The sequence below is a fragment of the Rosa chinensis genome, chromosome 2 (genome assembly GCF_002994745.2).
Source record: "Rosa chinensis cultivar Old Blush chromosome 2, RchiOBHm-V2, whole genome shotgun sequence".
Lineage (NCBI taxonomy): Eukaryota > Viridiplantae > Streptophyta > Magnoliopsida > Rosales > Rosaceae > Rosa > Rosa chinensis.
Window position 1 is genome coordinate 45,837,068 of NC_037089.1, and position 24,087 is coordinate 45,861,154.

Sequence of the window (24,087 nt, forward strand, 5' to 3'; positions counted from 1 at the left end):
GGGATACGGGACATGACAAACCATGCTTCTCTCTCTCTCTCTCTCTCTCAATTTTCCAGAATTGCAGACATCATCAGAAAATCTCTTTCCACTTAACTACAAGCCAAAAAGATTCATCAGCAAGCTTTATTCTTGTTCAACGTAAGCTCTAAATAACCAGTAATGCGTAGCTTCCATAAACATTGAAACTTGTTCTCATCTCTGAGATTGAATTATGACCCCAGCAACTCAAGTAATTGGCTGGGCTGATGTTCATATGGAAGGAAAACATGAAAAATGGTTGAGTTGAGATCCAAATTAAAGGGCTTGCCAGAAATAAAAGAAAAAAAAATCTATATATACTTCCAGAGCATACCGCCATGACGTGTTGGGATGATTGTTTTTTCCATATACAAGTATAATTACAAAACAAGAAAAATGGTGGAAGTTTTCTTTGACGTCATTACGCTCTGGGCAAACTCTTTTGAACAAGTAATATTGAACTCATTACATCTTAAAATTTGCAAATCCCATGATGTAAGTACAATTTGACTATGGCCAGAATTCATGCTTTAATTGAAAAAAAAAAAAGATATCGTCATCCAGAGTAGTGTGGGAGTGGGTGTGCACTTGATATGAGAGGTGATGAAGGTCTTTTTTTTTTTTTCTTTTATTCGGCGACCTTAGTTCTCTAGCCTTGAAATGAGTTGAAGTTTTCTTTGACGTCTTGCGCTTTGGGCACCAATTAGGTCCTGGTGTTACACTATTTCTTACTGAGTTATTTATCTATTAGGTTTTGTAGTGTTGAATCTTTTAATGTCTTTTTTGGTCGCTTTGATGCTGAAATAAAATTTCGGTACTTCAATATGTTGGACACGTCATGGCGGTACACTCTGGAAGTATATATTTTTTTTCTTTTTTTTCTGGCAAGCCCTTTAATGTGATGCCTCAAAAATTCATATTTATTTTCCTGAATCTAACTTATGGTTATTGGACGGTTTCGTGGCTCGTGGATGAAGCGGAAGTGTTTCGGACGAATTTCTATTCGTAAGGTATGACTTTAGGGGGGGCTCGAGGTTGAATTTTTATACATTGGGGTTCTCCAAAAACTTCCTTCACGAAAGTTGTAGAGCGCGTCGATACGAGTTCGTAGACATGTGGAACACGAAAATCGGAGTTCGTATGTGAAAGATATGAGCATTTGAAGTTTTGGGAAAGTTCTATAAATAGGAGTTTCCATTTTCGGAAACTTACTATTTTCATATTTTCACTTTTCCTTTTCCGGAAATCAGAAGCTATGTTCTCTCTCTTCTTTGCGTGTGACCCGACCCGGACCCGACAACCCGACTAGGCTGCCATTTCCGATTCCGGCGACCTCTACCGGTGAAACTCTCCAGATAGGCTCGTCTCTACCGTGCGCTCCTCTCTGTGGTGTCCTCTAGCATTGATTCACAGCGGTGATGGTGCATCAAGGCGGTGAACTTTGGTGCAGTCCAACCTGATCGGTTCTCCGATCTCCGACGACGGCGGGGCTTCAAGTTTCCTTGGGTGAGTTCAGAGGAGCCTCCTTGATCAATCTGTGGTGGTTGTTTGGATCGATTCACGTGAAACTTGGTTCAACTTGGATTGAACAGTAATCCACGGGTTGTGAGGTAGTTTTTGACCCTTTATGCTTGTTTTCTAACTTCGAGCTAGTTATGAAAATTCACAAGCATGCTTAGATAAAACTTTTTGATGTTGGGAGTTTTGGGAAATAATGAATTTTGGCTGGCGGCAGTGCGCCACTTCCTGTAGCGGCGTTCAGGAGGTGTTCCGGCCATGTAAGGGCCGGTTTTTGGTATTATATATGTTCTACTCGTTGATACGAGCGTTTCGATATATAATATGCAAATTTTGGAGTTTGTATGGATTTGTTATGATCTTTACCGTTTCATACCGGTTGATTTATTCGATCCATGAGGATCCGAGCGTTCCATCTACTTGTGGTTTGGACATATCGGTCGTAGAAGTATTCCGGAGACATTGGGTGGTCTCAGATGTGGTTTCTCCTCAATTGGCGTCACTTTGGGAATTTTGGTTCGATTTAGGGTTTCGAACGTTATTCCTTGTGTTTCATTGACTGAATCAAGGCTGTACTTTTATTAGGTGCTTGACAGAGTACATTCTGTAAGTAGTCTAGTGGTGTGAAGACGCAGCGAGAATTTCAAGGTGAGTAATCTCACAAGGTTCATTAATGAACAGAATACCTTTATTTTTGAAAGTTATTTAATAACTGCAAACTATAGTTGGTATTAGTAGGCATTCTTGAGCGGATGACTACGTATATATATATATATATATATATATATTTACGTGAAATATATATGTTTTGGTGTTTTGTGGATTTATGAAAACAATATGCATGAAATGATGCTTTTTATTGTTTTGAGTTGTGGCTTTTGGAAAACAAATGATTGTGGAAATGTTGATTTCGATTTGTTTTGAAAAGCGTTGAGATTTGTGTATTTGTGGAACATTTTAGTTCGCTGTGGGTTTTTAAATATGGGTCTTATACCGGGAGTAATTGATATGGATAAATTACGGGGAATCTTTCATCTTTCATTTTAGATTCGTGTAACATTTTGGGTCCATTATGACTCCTTTAAATGTTTTGGTATTTATACCGTGGATCCAAAGACTTACGAGTTGAGGATCGTGGATCACGAAATGTGATCGTGGGTGGGAAATCGGGAATTCAAGCCTTTGGCCGGGTTAGTGAATATGATCAGTTAGAGCTCTAGTCTGTCCGTCGTGCTTTGTTTATTGATTTAAACGTGATTCGTGTGAGTTTATCTCGTGATTTGTTTATTGATTTAAACGTGATTCATGTGAGTTTATCTCGTGATTTGTTATTGATTTAAACATAAATTGTGTGGGTTTATCCCGTGATTTGTTTATTGATTTAAACATTAAACGTGTGAGTTTATCTCGTGATTTGTTTATTGATTTAAACGTGGTTTGTGTGAGTTTATCTCGTGCTTTGTTCTCTTGATTGAAATGTGATTTGTTTATTGATTTAAACGTGATTTGTGTGAGTTTATCTCGTGATTTGTTTATTGATTTAAACGTGATTTGGGTGAGTGTATCTCGTGATTCGTGCGGGTTTTTATCCCGTGATTTTGTGTGAGTTGTTTTGAGTTACTCATATGGCTTGCAAAAGCTTACCGGGTTTGTTGTGTGGCAACCCGGTACACCATTCAAACGGTGTAGAGATTAATCCTGCAGGTCAGGGTAATCGTGGCTGAAAACTGAGGTAGCGAGCTAGCAGCTTTACGGTAGGAAGCCAATTTTGTGACTTCACCGTTACTAAGACTTCCGCTTGTAGTGAACTCTGAGGAGCATTTACGTTTTATTTTGTTGTTGACAATTTAATTCGTAAGCTTGTGTAATATATAACTCTATGAAGCGAGTGTATATTAATTTTGAGGGTTCAAGGCATCAGTATGTATTTGGTTTAAAGGGAAAAAGATTCCAGGTATTTTGTATTAATGACTGAACGTTCATGCATGTATAATTATGGGATTATATATCCATTTTTATTTGTTTAAAAATCAGGGGCGTGACATTTAATTTGGATTTCAGCCCAACCATTTTTCATGTTTTCCTTCCATATGAACATCAGCCCAGCCAATTACTTGAGCTGCTGGGGTCATAATTCGATCTCAGAGATGGGAACAAGTTTCAATGTTTATGGAAGCTACGCATTGCTGGTTATTTAGAGCTTACGTTGAACAAGAATAAAGCTTGTTAATGAATCTTTTTGGCTTGTAGTTAAGTGGAAAGAGATTTTCTGATGATGTCTGCAATTCTGGAAAATTGTGAGAGAGAGAGAGAAAGAGAAGCATGGTTTGTCATGTCCCGTATCCCAAATTACCGGTTTACTAGTCATTTGAACGGCAAACGACATTTTTTTTCTCCACTTTTTACTTTGTTTCGATACTTTTAGTTAAAAGTTGACCTTCTGTTCGGGTCAAAAATTGAGAAAATTTTCTTCATGAAAGTCGTAGAGGACATTAAACCGAGGGCGTGCATATGTGGTACGTAAAAATCGGAGTTCGTATACGAAAATTATAAGCGAAATAGTAAAGTTATTGTTTGGGATAAATGGTATAAATTTAAATTTTTACTGTAGGAGCTCGTTAACTCCCATTTCTCTCTCTCTCTCTTCTCTCTCCCGCACGCTCTCTCTCTCTCTTTCCTCTGCAACTCTCTCTCTCTCAGGTGTTTCTTCGTCCGGCCACCAACAGGCTAGCTACCGGCTCCCACAGACGTGTCTCCTCCTCCCCTTGAAGCCTACGATGGTGGCTTGTGACGGCCGGGAAAACGGAGAACCAACACCCAGAAGCTTATGGTTGCTATAGCAGAAAGTGGTCAACACCGGTTTCTCTCAAATCCAGCCACCTCAGGCGACGAAGCTAGGTTCATTAGAAGTGCCTTGAGACACACTAGCTTCATGCTCTCCAAAGTTCTTGTAGCGATTTAAAGCATGGAGGAAGAAAGCATAATTGAAAACTTTCACTGTACAATCGGGTTGCTTAATTGTTCGGTCACTTAGAGGTATTTTCTGACTTTGCCACAGTTGAGAAAGTTGTTGGAAATGTTGAGATGATGTTTTACAAGAAATTTGGTGGCCGAAGGTGGAGGTTGCCGCCACCCATCCGCTCCCACTGTGGGGGGGGCGTGTGGAGGTGTGTAGGCAAGTTTCTGGCTTCGATTTTTTAGTTACTAAAATCATATAATTATTGTAGAGCTTGAAAATGTGATTTTGGTGGAAATTGGAGAAGTTTGTTATCGATTGTGAATTTCCGAACTTTGGAGTTTCGGATGTCGATTATAGGAATCCGACCTTCATATTTCCCTTGTTTCTGCTGTGGAATACTCTAATCGATGGATTGATTTTAGTGGTGAAGTTTGGGGTGAATCCGGAAAGAAATAGAGATATTGGTTTACGAGGGGTTTTTGAGTTTCGTTTTAGAATTGAATTTATTTGTTGAATTGTTGTTTACGGAATATAATTGTGAACATGACGAGCTAGGTACCGACCCATCGCTTAACGAGGATCCTTACGCTTGGGTACCACGTTAACCGTATACTGTGAGTGGAATTTTGTTTTGAATAATGATGCATGCGTTTGTTCCTTAAATTAATGTTTTATTTATTTATCATATTATTTTGTCGAGCATATTATTCTGGTTTTGGTATATATATTTGAAATATTGACCGGATTTTCCCATCATGATTTTCTAATGAGAGTTTTCTCTGCTCGAATTTTAATTTACGAGTTATAATGATTTTCAACGATTTAGTTTCCGATTGATTTTCAGAATTGTTTATATGGGGTGTTATTGAGATTCTGAAAGATTTTTAAAAATGAGATTTTCGATGGAATTTTCTTTTCTTGATTATGTATCGGTTTTTGGTTTTGGCATTGGGAATGCTAATCTACTTTAATCCCGACTTTTTGGCTATCGATTTGAGATTATTTTGACGTGTGGGACACGTTGTTGATTTATTGAGTTATCACTAGATTGTCTGAGTGTGGTTGGGAATTGTATTCATGGTTTTATTTGTGAGAGTTTGGGGAAGTTTTATGGATTTATGGATTTACTGGTTTTCGAATGTTTTTCTTATGCTATACTTTTGGTGATTATATTGTCATGCTAGCATGAGTCCACCTTTGTGTGAAGTAATGGGATCATGGAAGCCTGTCCGCCTTTGTGGAGCTGGGTTGCAACCTTTATTGCGGTAACTCTGAAGCCCAATATCGTATTCACCGCACTTAATGGCGTAAGGGTATATACGAGAGTATGGGAGTACTTTAGCCTGGGAGGCTATCACCCGAGCCTAGGAGGCTCACTCGTATGGCTATCATTTTCTCCTACTTATTATATTATTTTCATTAGCGGGGCTAGTTTGATTTCCCTTACCCGATACTTTTGCTTCAATATGTTCTTTCTGGTCTTGCGGCAAAAATATATTGCATCAGCGTAGGTGAAGCAAAAGTAAAGGTTTAGAAATGGAGGTCTCCTCTGCTGTACTGCTAACAGTTGTATCATTTCTTTTTCTTAATAGAGGGGTAGAACAAGAAATAAATTTTTACAAAAATTAATGGAGGTCTAAATAGCAATCTGGGAGATTTGACTAGAAACACCCTTAAGAAATAGATAATAGCAAATTAGGAGGTCTGACTAGAAACACCCTTAAGAAACATTAATATGCTCCTATATATATATATATATATATATATATATATATATACAGATCCTATCTAGAGCGAGGCATCGCTTTGAAATTTCAGAGCGAGGTTAGGGTTTAGGGTCACTTTTCGGTCGCATATCCACATCTCAACCGTTCAGTTTTTAGGTACTAATGTATAGATCATCTCTGCAAAATTTCAGCGAAATTGATGGTCTTTAAGGTAACTAACTCGCTTAAACCAATGGACGAACTGAATCTGTCCAACCTGAACCGTACTAGCTTTAAGGCAGTTATCAATGCCTTAACGACCATCAATTTGGCTGAAATTTTGCAGAGATGATCTATACATTAGTACCTAGAAACTGAACGGTTGAGATGTGGACATGCGACCGAAAAGTGACCCTAAACCCTAACCTCGCTCTGAAATTTCAAAGCGATGCCTCGCTCTGGATAGGATCTGTATATATATATATATATATATATATATATATATATATATATATAGACTAAAGCAATGGTAAAAACTAAACTCCTCAACAAAAAAAAAATGGTAAAAACTAAAAAGTAAAAACAGTAATATTTAAGCAATGATAAAAACACAAATTGCTTAATTAGTTATTCACCTACTTTAATTACGGTATTCATTCTCAATGCATTTCACTTCAATATATTAAATAATTATAAATTGGCAATTCTAATAGAGATCATTTCTACGCGAAAATTCTACGTACCATTAGTTTTTTGTTTTCTTTTTTTGTCAGAGTCGAAATGGCTTAGGAATTGCTTTTGTCGACCTTGGTCCTTGGATATCGATTTTTATTTTCAGTCAAAGGTAACTGAGCAAGGCCTCTTCACTCTGATCGCGTGGTGATAGTATTGTTTGGCCTATTCAGTTCAGCGTGCCTTTTACATTCCAGATAGATATTGCAAATGAGAATAGAATGGTCGATCACTCGAAGTAGGTAGGTGCAATGGTTTCATAGAAAAAGCATGAGACGACTGGACCATGTAAAATAAATTCCTCTAGGATCTATATATTTATACTCCGAGCTCGCACACATAATTATACCAACTCGCAGAAACAAAATGGCTAGGGTAATTGCTGCTGTAGGTGATAGTGCTGATCATGTACGTGGTCTCTTGCTACCGAGTAGTTCTGGAGGTGTGTTTTTCCTCTGCATGATGATCCTAATGTCCCTCTCAGTCATATCATTTGTAATCTTTGCTTGTGGTGATTCCTCTGGCAAAAAGAAAGGAAACTCCAAGAATATTGGTGGCCTCGACCAAAAGAAAAAAAAGAATACTGGTGGCAGTAAAAACTATGGGGGTCCTGTGCGTGCGACTGGTATTTATGGAGTTGGCACTGCTAGTGGTGGTGATGGAGGTGGACATGGCCATGGTGGGCATGGTGGAGGCGGTGGTTGCGGAGGACACAGCGGTGGTGGAAATGATGGTGGCGGGGGTTGCGGTGGCGGTGGTTGTGGTGGTGGGGGTTGCGGTGGGGGCGGTTGTGGTGGAAATTAATAATTTAGAATTGAACTTGTAGACTAGATTAGTACGTACTTCAGGTGTGCGAGTTTATTCTAATTAGTATGCTAATTGTTAAGTTCTGATGTCTATTAGTGTTGTAATCCTCTCCACCAAATTTGTTGTAATCCGCTAATTGTTAAGTTCTGATGTCTATTAGTGTTAGAATCTCATCCAACTTATTTGTCCTAAATCTCAACCCACTTAATTATATTTAACGTGTATTTTGTGCTATTTTGCTCATCTCCCGTAAATAATAGAATATGTATTAGATCAAAACAATATTTTCCTTGAAATGGGGCTGGGAAGCCTTCTTGATAAGGTATTAGGTTATTGCAGAGTTCAGAAAATAAGTGACTTAACCAACTGAATTAGAAATGATAGTAAAAAGAGTTCCTTGACATTATTAGTTCCTGGCTTATCTTTGTCACCAATTAAAGAAAAGATAGAAATCCAGCATCCAAACTCAACCATTACTTGTGCAGTCAACAATGCCACCAACTAAATCACAATAAACTTTAGCACATACAAAGAAATCTCAAACAGAAAGAAATGAATCCATTCTGAAATACAGGGACATTAATTGAAATGAATGGTCACAAACAGTAAAGGTTTTGGGCATCAACAACTAGGAAGGAGTCAGGGGATGGGTTCTGAGAGGGAGATGAGTTCTGGTCTCAGGGCATCGGTTTTGCGAGGGAGATGTGTTCCGATCTCTGGGCTTCATCATCTAATGGAAGCAGCTGTCTGTTCTTTACCCGATTGGGAATCTCTGACCTAATTAATGCATTCAAAAGATGATTTTCATCTGGGTTTACATCACATGTACGTTCTCAACCGTCTGCTGCGCAGCTGCTAGGGGTTGTGGACTGGCTGGAAACTGATAAGTCCATCATGTGCGATTACAGCACTGTACCACAGACGCATCCTTCTAGCAGACAACTCAACTCCTTTGTTCTTTCTAAATCTTTGTTTTGCACTTGCTGCAGACAACTCATCTGTGGCACCATAAAATATATTAACAAGGAGGTAATTAACAGGCTATTAAATGCAACCCGGCCAGCAAGTTGATTTATTAGAGCAACTCCAACAGCTTCCTATAATTTTTATATCATAGGGAAGCAAAATAAGCTGTTGGATCGGAGTTGCTGTAACAACCAAAACCATTGCAACAAGCACATTATCCCATATCAACTTTAATGAATAATTATTATGCTGGAAAAATATTCTATGATCCACTTAAATGAACATCATCATCTATTTTCTCCAAACTGGAACTTCCTTCATTATGAGAAACTGCTTGTCATCCTCTATAAACCTAATTTGTTGCTCGCCAGTAAAATCCAGTATTGCAAGTACTTCACTCCCATACCTCATTCAGACCAAACTTTTTTGTAGTATTTCTCATACTGTTTAAATATGTAAACATATTATGTTATCAAGTATCAACTATAACCATGAATACAAATATCATTATCAAGTATCCAACTCAAACCCCTTTTCTTCCCAAGTTTATCAAACAATTGCTTGGACTCAACACCATAAAGAAAGAAAAAGCATTCCCTTATATTCAAATAATCATATTAAACTTCAATTGCGAAATCCATAAACAGGAAGCATACAAGATTCAATTGCAAAATTCATAGTGGGAATTTCATGTCCCACAATATTCTCATTCAACATAACATAGAAATCTCAAAACCCATTCCTAATATGAATCAGTAATCCCATTCAAAAGCCAAAATCTGTATCCAATCAGTTCATTTGCATCTTCAATACAACAACAGATAAATAGGGGATAGAGGTTGAAATCTAACCTTTAGCCAGAAGAAGAGAATGCAAGCATAAGAGCTAACAAAAACTTTGGGAGTACTGTCGAAAGGATCTGCAATGGTTGTAGGCTTGTAGCTAGCTTTACAGAGACCCAGGGTGGTTTTGGATGAAATTTTACTGCAAGTCTTTGGTGCATGGGAAAAGGAGAATTTCCCACTTGGATGGAATGACACCTGTTTTGTGGGAATTGAAGTCGCAAATCTACAGCTCCAATTTCCACGATGTTCTCTGTACAACATGCTGATTTCATGGGCCGGGATACCGAACTCCAAAAGTGGAAGGGAGAAATTGTGAAATATTGAGTTTCAATTGAATTCCAGACACTCATTCCCCATCCAAACACACCAGATAGAGTAATATTGTTGAATCTTTATCGCAGCATGTGATTTGGATGCACTAAAATTAAGTTAAGCAGCATTATACATTAATCACCAATAATCTCTACAGGAGCAATGGCCATCTCTAAAGCAATGAAAACGATTGTTATCCCTGACAATAATTTCTCTGTCTACAATACCTGATATGAATTTGATTGCACCATGGCAATCTCCACAGATCCTAAGGTTTTTGTTAATCCTTATAGGCAACCCAGAAGGGATAGATATGTGGCCAAAGGCAAGGGCAATCTTCTCGCTGTGGTACCAAACTTCCGATACTTTCTCTTCTTCTTCTAAATCAAACAGAGCAAAATTTGTATCTGGAACGTACCCAGCTTCCTGCATTTTCCTCCTTAAATAGGTCAGCATTGCCTGAATTTCAGAATTCATTTCATGGGAGGTGTCCTTTGCTTGGAAGATGTGGACTGCATTCTTGACTGCGATCCAACTGTAGCCTGCACCCTTTTTTATGCCAACATCTTTCATCTCCTTTCTCACAAGAGTGGCTTCTTCCCACCTGCATTGGTTAATCAAGTTGTGTAAATAAAGGAGGCAAAGGCCAAAATAATGAAAGCAAAAACAATGTCTCATTGGTCCCAATTCCCAAATCCTTATGATTGCGTGTAATGGAACGTCAAAACCACAGCCTCAAGGATTCTAGGTATGAGAATTGCTAAGGAATCATATTTTAATATGTTCTTTTCATATCATGATGGTGACCAGATGTTGATTATATATCAACTACCATCTATGTGCAACAATATGGATGAAAAATTGTAGTCCTCTAGCATTAGTCTTTTAGAGGTACTTTGGTTATGAGCAGACAGATTCTATGTGAAGTGTCTTCTGCTACCAAAGAAGTAGCATATTTGATAAGCTATATAGCATTTCATATGAAAGGAAATGGTATAATACGACAGTAGGCTTTTTTGTACCTGCCAGTTGCTGCAAGCAAATTAGAAAGCACCACATGGTTGCCAGAGTCTTTAGGATCAAGTTCAAATAACTTGTGAGCCGCAATCTTCCCCAATTCTGGCTTCCTATACATTTTACAAGCCCCAAGAAGAGCACCCCAAATGGAAATTGTTGGATTAATTGGCATCTTTGTAATAAACTCGTAAGCGCGCTCTACCATCCCAGCTCGCCCTAGCAAGTCCACAACACATGCATAATGCTCTGCCCCTGGTTCAACACCATACCTTTGTTTCATTGAATCAAAGATCTGCATGCCCTTTGGAACAGCCCCCGCCCTACTACATGCTGACAATACACACACCAATGTGACATAATTCGGTTTAACCTCATGGCTTCCCGCACTCATCTCCTCAAACAATGCCAGAGCCATGTCGGCATGTCCTTGATGCGTATACCCACCCACCATCGCATTCCAACTGATCAGGTTCCTTGAACGCATCGCATCAAATGCACACTCGGCATCTTCTATACTCCCACATTTTCCATACATGTCAACGAGTGCACTCCCAACAAAGACATTTCCGTCCACACAAGCCTTCACCGCAAGCGCATGAACTGACCTACCCTGTTCAAGCCACGCGAGTCCAGAACAAGCACTCAAAACACTCGAAACCATGAAATCTGTTGGCTCAACCCCTTCTCTCCTAGCCCGCAGAAACAACTCACAAGCCTTCTCCTCCTCATAATTTTGCACATAAGCAGCCACCATGGAGCACCATGAGACATGATTAGCCTCACCAATTCTATCAAAAACCATCTTAGACGACCCAACATCCCGACACTTCCCATAAAAATCCACAAGCCCATTGAGCACTGACACATCTTTCCCAAACCCACATCGCATCACAAACCCATGTAACTGCCTCCCAAGTTCCAAAGCCGACGTATCCGAACAGGCATTGAGAAATGCACAGAAGGTAATCGGATTCGGCTCCCCACCCGCCCTCACAAACTCAATAAACTTGTTTACAGCACTCACCGGCCGGCGGTCAAGCACTGCATTCGACATGTAGGCATTCCAAGTAGCAAGGTTTCTCTCAGGCATTTCATCAAACACTTTCCCTGCATCGTCTCTCAGCCCAGTTTTGCAGTACATATCAAAAGCACTGCACCCAACAAAGACATCACATATCTGCCCGGCCTTGACGGCGAGGGCATGCACCTGTTTTCCGACCACCGGGAGACGAAGCAAGCCGGAGGCCTTGAAGGCGCAGGGGAATGTGAAGTCGTTGGGGCGGACGGAGTCGCGGCGCATGTTAGCGAAGTGGAGGAGAGCGGAGGCGAAATGACGGTTGTGGACAAGGCCGGCGATGAGGGCAGTCCAGGTGACGACGGAGGGGGAGGGGGTGAGGTGGAGGACGAGTTGGGCGGAGTTGGGGAGGTCGAGTTTGGCGTACATGTTGACGAGGTGGTTGGAGAGGAAGGAGGGGTGTGGGGGTTGGAGGGTTCTGATGATACGGGCGTGCGCGGCTCGGCCCAGAAGAGAAGAGCGAGTGGAGACGGCGGATTGGAGAAGGGAGGCGAGGGAGTTGGGAGTGAGGGATGGCATTGTTGTTGGTGCGTAAGGTCATGGCTTTGGGACAAAGGTGACAACGAGTTAGGGAAGCATGAGGAGCGTTTGTGATTTGTTTAAGAATGGAGAACAAAAATTCGAATTGGACCTGCTGGAAACGACTGGGGAAATAAGAAGGCGGGAGATGGTGGGGTTGCGTCTTTGGACCTAAATTTGGGCCTGAAATGGTGTGGGTTATCGGGTAGGGTTTTGGTCCAGTTGCCACTGTCGGGTCTCGTTCACGTAGGGCTAGCTGGGAATAGTATGGGTGGGTCGGTTTGAGCCTCAAATCTTTTTCGACCCGATTTAGTCTATAGAGCTACAATCTAAACCGAATACTGATTTAAAATGGGCCGGGCCTAAATTTTAGTTGGGCTGAATTTTTCGGAGCAGTCCGGTTCGGTTTCAATTTATTTTTTAAGGCCCAAAAGTTATATTTTTAAGTTATTTTCAATGCCGACTAAATTGAGAGTTCAAATTCATTAATTCAATACATACTAGTCTTCCTGCATGCGTGTATGTGCGGACAGAAGGACCATGCTCCCGCGAATGAATTATCATTTCATGTTTATAGTTGTATCTACTAAATTCGTTTGTTTTTATCTCAAATTTGTCTCTCCGCATTCTAATCTATTTTTCATAGTCCACTTTGCCTATTTGTAACCACCGATGAGACCTACACATGGTTGTCTAATTTATTATTTTTGGTTTTAATGTTTTTGTTTATTTGAACACTTGGTCTTTTCTCTTCAAATGGGATGACTTCAGGTTAGTCTTTATTTTTGCATTTTCATATTGCTTGTCATTTCCTACTTTGTGCAAACTTTACTTTTCATAATTTCTTCCTTCAGTGCTCGAGGTATGATAATTTTTCTTCCCATAGATTTTACTTATCACAATCGAATTCTACTGTTTTTCTTATCATTAGTCTCTTTGTTCTCTTTTTTTATTTCTTTCAATATTGGCCTTGTTTTCTATTTTAATAGACAAACCGAATGCTAAAAACATGTGAAAATCAAACTGGGAAAGCACAAAATTGAGCAGAGAGAATCAATTACCACAATAATCATTTCTTTGGTAGAAAAAAAATTAACTTCTAACAAATATTTGAGAACAGAAAACAAACTTGGCTGCTAACCAAATCATTGCATCTTACATGATAACTCTATAAGAAGGAAACAGAATATATCCACATATATAACTTGAATTAGGAGGACTACACTAAAGGGTTAATGCTAGTAAATAGAACTTTTGAAGAGGCTTCATTCCTAACATACTGATCAACAGATGAAAATTAATATTGCTTCTCAGTCTAGGCTTCTCAAAGTGTCAACACACTATTTGACTTTCAGAGGAAAGCTTGGTTGGATTCTTGTGCCTCCAATTTATTCCACTTAAATGGTCTTCCAATATCTGGTTGACGTACTGCTACAGATAGTAAAAGGCAAAGAGGGGAAAGAGATAAGTGAATTAATTAATTGTCATCCTTCAACTTTGAACTGGGACAAAGAAAAAAGAACACATCTAGTTGAAAGCCCAACATTAGTTAAAATTATGAGAAAATGTTACAAACAGTACCCGAACTGAGGCTCATTCTTAACTTCAGTACCCGACTATGCAAAACTATCACTTTGGTATCCCAAGTTTGAAGTCCGACCCAAAAATGGTACACACACTACAACAAAAAACCTCATTTGCGAGAAACAAATTCCTCGCTAAAAACAGACATTTCATCGCGGAAGTACTTCCGCGAGGAAATTCTTTTCGTCTTCAATTCGTCGGAGAATGCTCGTCAAGAAAAGGTTCAGCGACGAAAAAACAATGTCCTCGTCAAACCCTTTCCGTGATGAAATCTATTTGTCTCGCTGTTATTCTATAGCGACATTTTCTTTCCTCACTCAAACCCATATTTTTTTCTCGATAAAAAAGTTCAACGATTAGAAAATAGTCGTTAAATATATTTTCCGACATACTAGATTTCGTCGCGAAATTAATTATTTCCTCGCCAATGATAATTAAAATTAAAAATGTAAATAAATAAAATATTTAAACTACTTTTTCTGCGACGAATTTTCGTCGTTATAAGCTTTGGGTGAGGAAGATTTTTCTCGCTGTAAACTTTTTTTAGCGAGGATATTTTGTTTCATTGTACCATGTATTCTTTCAGCGAGAAAAAGTTTTCTCGTTAAAGATACTTAACAACGAGGAAACCATTCCTCCCTAATTGTACTCAATGACGAGGAACTTTACTTTTGTCATTGTAGGTTCTCTTGTCCATAATGAGAAAATTCATTTTTATTGCATTTGTTTGGTTATGGCGAGAAATAAGATGAGTAGACAAAAGAAATATATACTAAAATTAAAAGTAATAACTCAAAGTATTCCCTTACAATAAGTAATAATTCAAAGTAGTTATATCAATACTATATACTAATTCAAAAGAGTTTAGGGATCCTCCTCAATTTTGTTTTTGGCATCCTCTTGATCACTTCCCTAAATCTTGGAATCTCTTCTTCCCTTGCACTTGGAACTCGTCACTAGAAATGAAAGTCCTCTTTTAGATATTTTGTAGAGAGCTTTAGCACCTGCATAGCATGGCAACAGGAGCCCACTTACGGATCAGAGCCTGCAATTAATTAGATGTGAAGATGAATTAAATTTTAGCCACACATACGACTCCATATGAACTATACATATGACCCAAATGCTTGACAAAAACATCTCACTCTGAAGTGCTCATAGCAGATTGGAGAAATTTTCCTCATTGAAACAAATACAGCTATGAAAGAGACTAAATTGTACAAAAAACAAGAAAGCTGTAGAAATTAAAGAAGAGCAATAATAAATAAAGACAACCCTAAATAAGCTTAGCAATAGCAAAAGCATACATCATCACCATCAGGCACAAGTGATAAATATTGTGAACCCCCACAAGCACAGAAGGTTGTTTCAGTAGATAAAGAAAATTCCACTGTCATGTAATGCCTCATCTACCAATATGCTACCATAAAACACTAAAACCGTACAAGTGATTTGGTATTGAAACAAACAGTGTAGTACTGGAGAGCTTGCATGCAACATTGTTCATACAAGTACAATGGGAATCATATTAATTAAACATAATGATCCAGAGCAATTCCAATCTATAATTTTGATGTCACCAAGGAAATGGTATAGACTACTTTGTATGATATACAAATCAAATAAGACTAATCTGTAACACTAACCTGTTGATTCAAGTCTCTTGCCTTATCTGCATATGCACGAGACTTTGATGTTAAACGATTAGACATTTGGCTGACCTCTACAAAATTCAAATTTGGGAGCTATTTTATCACTTATACAGAAGCCAAAACCTTCCCTTTAGAAGCAAACAGAAAACTTACAGTCCAACTTTTCACCGACGCCAAGAACTTCCTGAACATTGCAAGTCATTATTTGGTGGACTTCATAGAGTTCATTATTCAACTTTGAAATAGTCCGCTGAGTACAAGTGTCCTGGTACAATTTCTTGGTTCTCTGTATGAATGTATCTTTTAAACATAAAAAGTAAAAGGAAATCAAACTCAGAAAAAGAAGCACCAAAACATATAGCAAAATTACATAATTTCACATAAATATGAAAGAGTTCAAGTTATGGCAGTAAACCTACCGAATTTAATAAAAGCATATATGGTCTTGCAGGTGCTAAAGCTCCCTACCTAATGATTAAGAAGGTCATGAGATTAGCTATCGAAACTTTCAATAGCAAAAGAGTGTGTTATACTCCATATGGTGGATCAAAAAGGCTATTTTTGAAATTTGTTTTTATGTATTAATGTAATCTGAGAACTAGGACATTTTAGTACTTCTTTACTCTATTATCCTTGTTAGAAGGAGTTTTAGACCCCCACAAATTACTCTATGGAGTTAAAATAAACAAAAATAAAGCATTGTAAAGTGGAATTGGCTAATGTGTTAGCAATGTCCAGAGCTTGTCATTATGAAGGAACCTGTCACAGAGAGAATCAATCCAAAAACACACAATGATTCAAACAACACTTGCACTTAACACCGTAAAATTCATGCTCCGACCCTAATCTTGCAAAGTAAACAGGCAAATTTTAAATTTTCAGTAGCAAAAGTTGGTACTTACTGAAAGCCTGACGAAATTATTAACTTGCAGCGTCAAACATCCATTGATCACATATCCATACACAGAAAAGAAAAGAAAACCAGTATTATTTGGTATTGAAATACAGAACATAAACATCATTGAACTGAAATGAAAGCTCATTGAGAAAGGGACGTACCTGGCTAATTGAATAGAGGCAAGATTTGGTGGCAATTACTGAAGCCATGTTTGGTAAATTTTATAGGCAAAAATGCAGCTAATTGAATCGAGGCATATCTTTGCCTCCCTCCCTATTTCAATTCAAGATGAAAAATAAAGACAAAAAGAGACAAAAAACTCCAACCCAATTACAATTCACCAAACACTTCTCTCTTTCTCACTCACAACTCGACATTGCCATAAGCCGCAAACCAGACAATCCAAAGCCCACTTGATTCAAAAGCCATTAAAGCACAAGAACAGAGCGAGTACCCACCTTTTTGCTGTTAATCAAAAACCCAAAAAGGAGGAGCAATCTTTAAACCCCAGGAGAGTCATGAGCGTGTGGTGAAGGGTGTATCGTAATCGATGCCATGATCAACACTGCCAACCGCTTCGTCGTCGACCAACAACAACGCCTCGTCACAACCCTTCAAGCCTTCATATCTTTATCCTTGTCTGTAAGATTGAATTGGCTGTTATACTGTTTAGAGAACCTAATAAAAGAGTTGAAGTTACAGACATACCTGAAGGGAGGGACTGAAGTGAAGCCAAACTCTCAATACCAGATCGGTTCTCCAGTGATAGAGCAAACCCAACGAAAAATTGAAGGAAGCCTCTGTTTTGGTTGATTGAGATCTCCCCGATCGCCATTAGGAAGCCTATTGATCACCCATGCAGTCCAGTTTTTCAGTTTACCCCCAAACCCCAGTCGAGCACTCAGACCCATTTCTTCTGTTCTTTAGGGTTTTTTGTCGTGTTACCCTTCTGACTGATTTTTTACCTCCCTATTTCGCCGCATTTTTGTTGTTGTTGCCGCATTCAAGTCCCGCTTTTTATTTTTATGTTTTCGAAACCCGCCTTCTCTAATTCTTTTTCTTACCTCAACAATATAAAGTTTAGATTTAGGGATTAGGGATTAGGGATTAGGGATTAGGGTTTAGGGTTTAGGATTAAGCGTTTAGGGATTAGGGGTTAGGTTTTAAGGCTAATGTTATATATGATAATGGCTAACTAAATGATTATTTTGAAAAATGTTTTGCATATACAATCTATGTATGAAGATCTAAATATTTTTCATAGACAATCTATGTATAAAGATCTAAAGTTTGAAGGGTTAGATTGTCAAAATTAAATTGCATAGTGTGTAGCGTCTAGAGTATGACCCCCTATGCAATCATATTTCTACAATCCAAACCATTCGACTTGTAAGACACCACTCCTTGATCACTATGCAAAATTTCAACTCAATCGGGAACCAATTTACTATTTATGATCATGATGATAATAACGGTTAATACTGAACAAAGTGTGTTCGATTAGTTATTTCTTCCAAGGTCAACACCTTAATGAAATATGAGGTGTCCTAAAAATAAATCAGTTTGGATCTTCAAATCATAATGGTCCCATATGCAATTTCTTAACATGTGAAGATGTCATGTATACAAAGTGGACGCAAAATTAATGACAAAGAAACGGATTGAGAATATAAGTCATATATATATATATATATGACCCTTCTAGTGAGAGATCCTTTTTTTTTTGGCTTTTTTAAGGGATCGCTCACTAGAATGGCCTAAAAACTGAACGGTCGAGATGTCGAAATGCGATAAAAAAAGTGAGTCTAATAAGCAATCCCTTAAAATGGTAAAAAAAAAAAATATCCCTTAGTTGAAGGGCCCTCTATCTATGTGTGTGTGTGTGGATATATATATATATATTTATATACACGTATACATTCAAGTAGTATAAAGATGAACTGGAATTAAATTAACTAACCAAGCAATCATTCCTAGTAGTCCTCTGATTATAGAGAGGTCAGGTGCAAGAGTCAATTGAAACATTCAGAAGAGAAAGTGTTGTTTAAAGAATTACAACTATAGTATTTATTTTAAAATATTTTGAAAAAAATCTGAAAAATGATAATTGTCAAGACTCGACCTCTGGATAGAAATAACCTTAGAAGATTTGAAAATTAATTAAATTAGGAGGGCAATTATGATAATTACAAAAATATTTTTATTAAGAAAATTAAATAGAAAAGATCCCACAACCAACTTTTCTCTCCTAAGTATCTTTTCTGCAATAACTATTTTGTTTGTCTTTTTTTTTTCTAAAAAAAAAACTTTTATACATGCAGAGCACTTTGTAAACACACGGACTTTTAGCGAGGAAATCATACTTTTGTCGCCATTGAATTTGGCAGATTTTACATAATTTTTCGCCAAACTAACAACGACAAAATCGTTATTTCCTCACTAATTGCTTCTTTTGACGAGAAAATAGTTCCTCGTAAAACACAGACTTTTAGCTAGGAAACCGTACTTTTGTCACCATTGAGTTTGGCTAGTTTTACATAATTTTCCTCCAAAAAAATAACAATGAAATCGTTATTTCCTCGCTAATTGCTTCTTTTGGCGAGAAAATAGTTCCTCGTAAAACACAGACTTTTAGCGATGAAACCATACTTTTGTCGCCATTGAATTTGGCGGGTTTTACATAATTTTCCGCCAAACAAATAACGACGAAATCGTTATTTCCTCGCTAATTGCTTCTTTTAATGGGGAAATAGTTCCTCGTAAAACACAAACTTTTAGAGTGGAAACCATATTTTTGTCGCCATTGAATCTAGCGGGTTTTATATAATTTTCTGCCAAACAAATGACGACGAAATCGTTATTTCCTCACTTATTTCTTCTTTTGACGAGGAAATAGTTCCTCATAAAACACGGACTTTTAGCGAAGAAACCATAGTTTTGTCGCCATTGAATTTGGCGGGTTTTACATAATTTTCCGCCAAACTAATAACGACAAAATCATTATTTCTTCGTTGAATATCGTTTTCGCGATGAAAAAATTCCTCACCCAAGTCTCATATTTCCTCGCTAATAACATGATGATTTTGGAGACCAAACTATGGTAACTTTTAGTGATGAACCGAAATCTTCGTCGTAGAAATTGGTGTATAGTGAGGAAAATATGTTTCTCGCTGAAAATCTAATGACATTTAGTGAGGAATCATAATATTCCTCGTAAAAAGTGACATTTACTGAGGAAAATAAATTCCTCGCAAAAAACTTGGTCGCTAAAAATACTTTTTGTTGTAGTGACACCGTCCATCACGGCGTTAACTAGCTAACCACGTGGCATATTTTGAGGGCCCTTATGGTTTGCCACGTACTAAAGACTTAACGCTGTGATGGACGACGTGTACCATTCTTGGGCCGAGCTTCAAACTTGGGGTACCAAAGTGATAGTTTTGCATAGTCGAGTACTGAAGTTAAGAAAGAGCCTCAGTTCGGGTACTGTTTGTAAGATTTTCTCTAAAATTATAGAGGAATAAAGAACTTGCTTGATTCATTATTAGGTTATTATCACAAATGGTACTTAAACTTATCCTCTATCTTATTGATGGTACCTGAACTTCAATTTTGATCACAACCAGTACCTAAACTTTTTGATTTAGGGGAAAATCCTCAAATGGTACTTGAACTATGGTCCAATGCACATTTTGGTACCTACACTTTCAAAACTACCCTCGTAGTACCTGAACTGCTGCTCTGTTTCTCCATATGGTACTTCCATCCAATCTGCCGTTAACTTTGCCTATTAATTTTTTTTTTTGGGAGATGAATGTCATCCTATAAGAATAAGCCACGTAGGCAAAGTTAAAGGCAGATTGGATGGAAGTACCATATGGAGAAACGGAGCAATAGTTCAAGACTTCAAGTACCATCAGGGTAGTTTTGAAAGTTTAGGTACCAAAATGTGCATTCGACAATAATCCAGGTACCATATGAGGATTTTTCCCCACTTCAATTTGTACCTATCACTAACTTTCGTTAATGTTCCGTTAAAAACTGATATGTGACTCATTTTTCAAGGATAAATTTGTAAGTTACTTTTTTTTCTCTTCTTTTTTTTATTTTTTATTATGTCACTTATTTTTCACTTATATTGTGGCTACAAAAAATGAGACTATCAAAAAAAAAAAAAACTTTCAACTTTTAATGACAATAAAAAATAATAATTACGAAAGTTTTGATAAACTTTTGGTTTTAATGTTTTATAGTTTGTCCAAAAAAAATGTTTTATAGTTTTATTTGAAATGTTTTGTTTGTGTCTATAAAACCAATTAATTTTTTATGAGATCTTGTTTTAAATTTTATTTTCATAAGAGGGTAGAGATACATTTTAATTTCTATGTTTAGATATTTTTATTAACATATTAATTGATCAAAATATTATTAAGATTTTTTTAGTATACAAAATAATTTAAAAGGGTATTTTCGTTAAAATACTCTTGAATATAGGTCATGTGCTTTGCATATGTCATTTTTTAACGGAACATTAATAAAAGTTAGTCTAGGTACTATTTGAAATGAAATAAAAAAGATTATAATCAAAATTGAAGTTGAGGTACCATCGATAAGATAGAAGATAAATTCATGTACTATTTGTGATAATAACCCTTCATTATTTTGCTCCTCTTTAGATTATTTATATCTGCCATTTATCCTTAACATCATCAAGAAAGGTCCTACATTTGGAATGACAAAAAGAAAAAGAACAAAGAATGCCCATCAAGTCATTAATGTATAATTTCTCAAAAATCTAAATGCAAAGATGAGAATGCAGCGATAAGATGATGCATACGGAGTTACTGACACATAATTGTGGAACACCAGATGACATATGAGAAACACTTAAATGATCACAAATTCACAATAGAAGAACAGATCATTAACGTCAATGAGGCCACATTGTTTGTGAACAAAGGCAAATAATAAAAAAGAAAAATTGAAAGAGTGTATGATATCGGTTTGTGTAGGAATAGTTAAACTTGATAAATTTGATGTATGACGTCCCAAATAAACTAAAACTCAGAAAAAAAAAAATCAGTACTAAAGCACAAAAAATAAAGTCCTGCAAATAACACAGAGCAAACTAAAGGCAAGAAAGTGTTTAAGAACATAACATATCACCTCCAACTTTTCGTCACTTATAAACTCCAAATTATTTTCCAGAACTAAAAACAGAACTCCAAATTATCTGAGCCAAAATTCAGTTACAGAACATAGTGAAAAGAGAAAGGGAAGCAATTTTTATCACCATTCTTCTCTGGCCTTTTGATTTCTTCCTTTCTGCCTTCCTTTATTCCCTGCAATTAATCCTCATAGGAATAAGCTCTTTGGATGTTTAAAAGGGAGAAAATTTCAACCAAAACACCAAATCTATGAGACTTGCTAAAAGTATGAATAGTTGAATACTAATAAGTTTCATCTGGGAATCAAATAACCATAGAAAAAAAAATTCATTTGCGTCTCGCACGTGCTTGTACTAACAAATCTCAAATTGTTATGTAAAGATCATACACTTTCTATTATTCGTCTACTCGTACATGTAAGATGCAGAATAGTAGGACAATGTAGCGGCTGCTTACTTCTCCGCCTACTTGATTTTGGTTTCCCATTGCACCTGATTACAAAACACCCAAAATTGTTCATAAATGAATTCCACACCGATTATGATTTGACAAACACATGTAAAGAAATAAATTACCAAATTGAGCAATTTTGAGGGCCTTCATTGATATCTCTCTTTCTCCTTCCATAGTACTTCTTTGATCTAACATCTGAAACAAACACTTACCAAGCACAGATCGAGGAAGTGAAGTACAAACCAAATGTACAGAAAAAAGAACCATAGGGGATAATCTTCAATATTCTTCCCTGCAACTCTTTAGGGAGTTCTTGTAATTGGAGTCTAGATGAGATCAGTCAATTTTTTTTTTTTTGAAACAGATGAGATCAGACTATTGGGAAACTGAAGAATGTCTTCTGCTTACCAATAAGTAGTTTTTGGCACGGTAAAGAAGAGAAGTGGGAGGATAATAACTGCACATTAGTTTGAGTTTTTCTTTTTCAACTGAACGTGAGAAGAATATTAACCGTCTTTATCCTCTTATCTTTTTTACAGTTTAAGTACGATTTTGCCCTGCTTTTATTTAATCATTTTGCATCAGACATAGATAAAAGGAGGGGCAATTAGAGGATTATTGAAAATTTGTCCTTAAGCCTTATTGGCTTAGTTAATACCTTAAGCCTTATTGACTTAATTAATACTGATTAATATAAAAAAACCATTAAAATACTAAATAAGATAATGAACCTAATATTAAAAATAAGGGGAAATGATCATTTACCCAATTTTAGCTTAAAAATTGCCCACTTACCCAAACACTCTAAGAGATTACCCACTTACCCAAACACTCTTAGAGATTATTTTCCTAATACCCAATTAAGTATTTTTTAATTCATTTTTATTTATTTTTGGGACAATTTTGCCCTCTCCTTTTTTGTCACTTAGAGAAAGAAGTCATTGGAGACCTTGCTTGACTCCGGTGGCGGACTCCGGTGACTGGTGACCGGAATCTGACAGCCGGTGACCGGAATCCGGTGACCGTTCACCTGAATCCGGCTACCGGACTGGTGATCGGATTCCGGCGTCTCATATTATTGCCTCCCAATAATCATATTATTGCCCTCCAGTGAATTGCATAAACTCCCAAAACCAAAATGAATACACTACAAGCACAATTGATCAATTTATATGCATATTATTGTCCCCCAATAATTATATTATTGCTCCCCAATAATCATATTATTGCCCTCCAGTGAGTTGCATAAACTCCCAAAATCAAAATGAATACAGTAGAGGCACAATTGATCAATTTATATGTTCAATTCTACATGCTTTTTTTTTCCCTTCCCCATTCTTGGAGCTCACAGTTTACCCAAAAAAAAATCATCGACTCGTCGTCCTACAGTTTACCCTACCTCCACTACGGCACCAAAATCCAGACTCGATCTCCTCCCCAATTAATCACTCACCATGTCTTCGTCTCCGGATTTTGAAGGCTATACGTCGGTCGACGTTCTGGTCAACCTGATTTTGGGTCTGGACGACGAGTCGGTGATTATATACGTCGTCGATCGGTTTGTTAACTTGACTTTCTTGGAGGCTGAAGAAGCTCCAGCGCTGGCTCCGATCGCTGCAATTTTGGGTCAGTTGCAGATCTATTGAGGAATGACCTCCATGAATGGACGCCGCCGTCCAGTCTCCAACGTCGTCCAGTCCCCAACGCCTAGCTCCTGACGAACCGCAGTCAAATTTGCGTCTGGCGAAGACGATAGTGAACTCTGCGCCTTCGAGTCGACGGAGATGGTGGTCACTCGCTCAGTCAACGCGACAAGGGAAGAGAGAGAGAGAGAGAGAGAGAGAGAGAGAGAGAG

General features: G+C 37.5%; 4 protein-coding genes across 10 annotated transcripts; 1 reads left to right on the forward strand and 3 right to left on the reverse strand.

Annotated features, from left to right (window-relative positions):
* The first annotated feature begins 7,302 nt into the window (after nt 1-7,302).
* Nucleotides 7,303-7,740, forward strand: LOC112184372 (glycine-rich protein DOT1). The gene has a single exon (XM_024322631.1). It carries the CDS (start codon nt 7,303-7,305, stop codon nt 7,738-7,740), a length of 438 nt encoding a protein of 145 aa, XP_024178399.1.
* Nucleotides 7,741-8,191: 451 nt separating this feature from the next.
* LOC112184443 (pentatricopeptide repeat-containing protein At4g14850) lies at nt 8,192-12,626 on the reverse strand. Of its 3 annotated transcripts, XR_005805447.1 has the most exons (4): nt 10,889-12,626; nt 10,094-10,470; nt 9,561-9,972; nt 8,192-8,741 (listed from the first exon to the last, which is right to left on the reverse strand). XR_005805447.1 is itself a non-coding variant. In XM_024322704.2 (2 exons), the coding sequence occupies exons 1-2, from the start codon at nt 12,475-12,477 to the stop codon at nt 10,005-10,007; spliced, it is 2,055 nt and encodes a 684-aa protein (XP_024178472.1). In that variant the 5' UTR covers nt 12,478-12,626; the 3' UTR covers nt 8,192-10,004. The 3 variants fall into 3 exon arrangements, 1 of the variants encoding a protein (XP_024178472.1); XR_002930056.2 differs by having other exon boundaries at nt 9,561-10,470; XM_024322704.2 differs by having other exon boundaries at nt 8,192-10,470.
* Nucleotides 12,627-13,568: 942 nt separating this feature from the next.
* On the reverse strand, nt 13,569-22,624 carry LOC121051819. Of its 2 annotated transcripts, none has more exons than XM_040515226.1 (4): nt 22,355-22,624; nt 22,194-22,270; nt 21,905-21,953; nt 13,569-13,905 (listed from the first exon to the last, which is right to left on the reverse strand). In XM_040515226.1, exons 1-4 carry the CDS (start codon nt 22,497-22,499, stop codon nt 13,829-13,831), a joined length of 348 nt encoding a protein of 115 aa, XP_040371160.1. In that variant the 5' UTR covers nt 22,500-22,624; the 3' UTR covers nt 13,569-13,828. The 2 variants fall into 2 exon arrangements, with proteins under 2 accessions (XP_040371160.1, XP_040371159.1); XM_040515225.1 differs by having other exon boundaries at nt 13,569-13,908.
* On the reverse strand, nt 14,815-16,880 carry LOC112189219 (25.3 kDa vesicle transport protein-like). Of its 4 annotated transcripts, none has more exons than XR_002931779.2 (5): nt 16,616-16,880; nt 16,133-16,181; nt 15,867-16,013; nt 15,708-15,784; nt 14,815-15,106 (listed from the first exon to the last, which is right to left on the reverse strand). XR_002931779.2 is itself a non-coding variant. In XM_040515224.1 (5 exons), exons 1-5 carry the CDS (start codon nt 16,754-16,756, stop codon nt 15,059-15,061), a joined length of 411 nt encoding a protein of 136 aa, XP_040371158.1. In that variant the 5' UTR covers nt 16,757-16,880; the 3' UTR covers nt 14,815-15,058. The 4 variants fall into 4 exon arrangements, 2 of the variants coding, with proteins under 2 accessions (XP_040371158.1, XP_024184276.1); XM_040515224.1 differs by having other exon boundaries at nt 15,708-15,733; XM_024328508.2 differs by lacking the exon at nt 16,133-16,181 and having other exon boundaries at nt 15,708-15,733; nt 16,616-16,622; nt 16,773-16,826.
* Nucleotides 22,625-24,087: the final 1,463 nt, after the last annotated feature.

Excerpts from the sequence above, each read along its gene's own strand:
- LOC112184372 (XM_024322631.1), top strand. The coding sequence starts at position 7,303 with ATGGCTAGGGTAATTGCTGCTGTAGGTGATAGTGCTGATCATGTACGT.
- LOC112184443 (XM_024322704.2), bottom strand. The coding sequence starts at position 12,477 with ATGCCATCCCTCACTCCCAACTCCCTCGCCTCCCTTCTCCAATCCGCC. Across the intron at positions 10,471-10,888 it reads TTGCTTGCAGCAACTGGCAG|GTGGGAAGAAGCCACTCTTG; the intron begins GTACAAAAAAGC and ends TAACCAATGCAG.
- LOC112189219 (XM_040515224.1), bottom strand. The coding sequence starts at position 16,756 with ATGAGCTTTCATTTCAGTTCAATGATGTTTATGTTCTGTATTTCAATA. Across the intron at positions 16,182-16,615 it reads ATAATTTCGTCAGGCTTTCA|GTAGGGAGCTTTAGCACCTG; the intron begins GTAAGTACCAAC and ends CTTAATCATTAG. Across the intron at positions 15,107-15,707 it reads CAAGAGACTTGAATCAACAG|GCTCTGATCCGTAAGTGGGC; the intron begins GTTAGTGTTACA and ends AATTAATTGCAG.
- LOC121051819 (XM_040515225.1), bottom strand. The coding sequence starts at position 22,499 with ATGGTTCTTTTTTCTGTACATTTGGTTTGTACTTCACTTCCTCGATCT. Across the intron at positions 22,271-22,354 it reads CCTCAAAATTGCTCAATTTG|GTGCAATGGGAAACCAAAAT; the intron begins GTAATTTATTTC and ends TTTTGTAATCAG. Across the intron at positions 13,909-21,904 it reads CAAAAGGCCAGAGAAGAATG|CAGTACGTCAACCAGATATT; the intron begins GTGATAAAAATT and ends TACTATCTGTAG.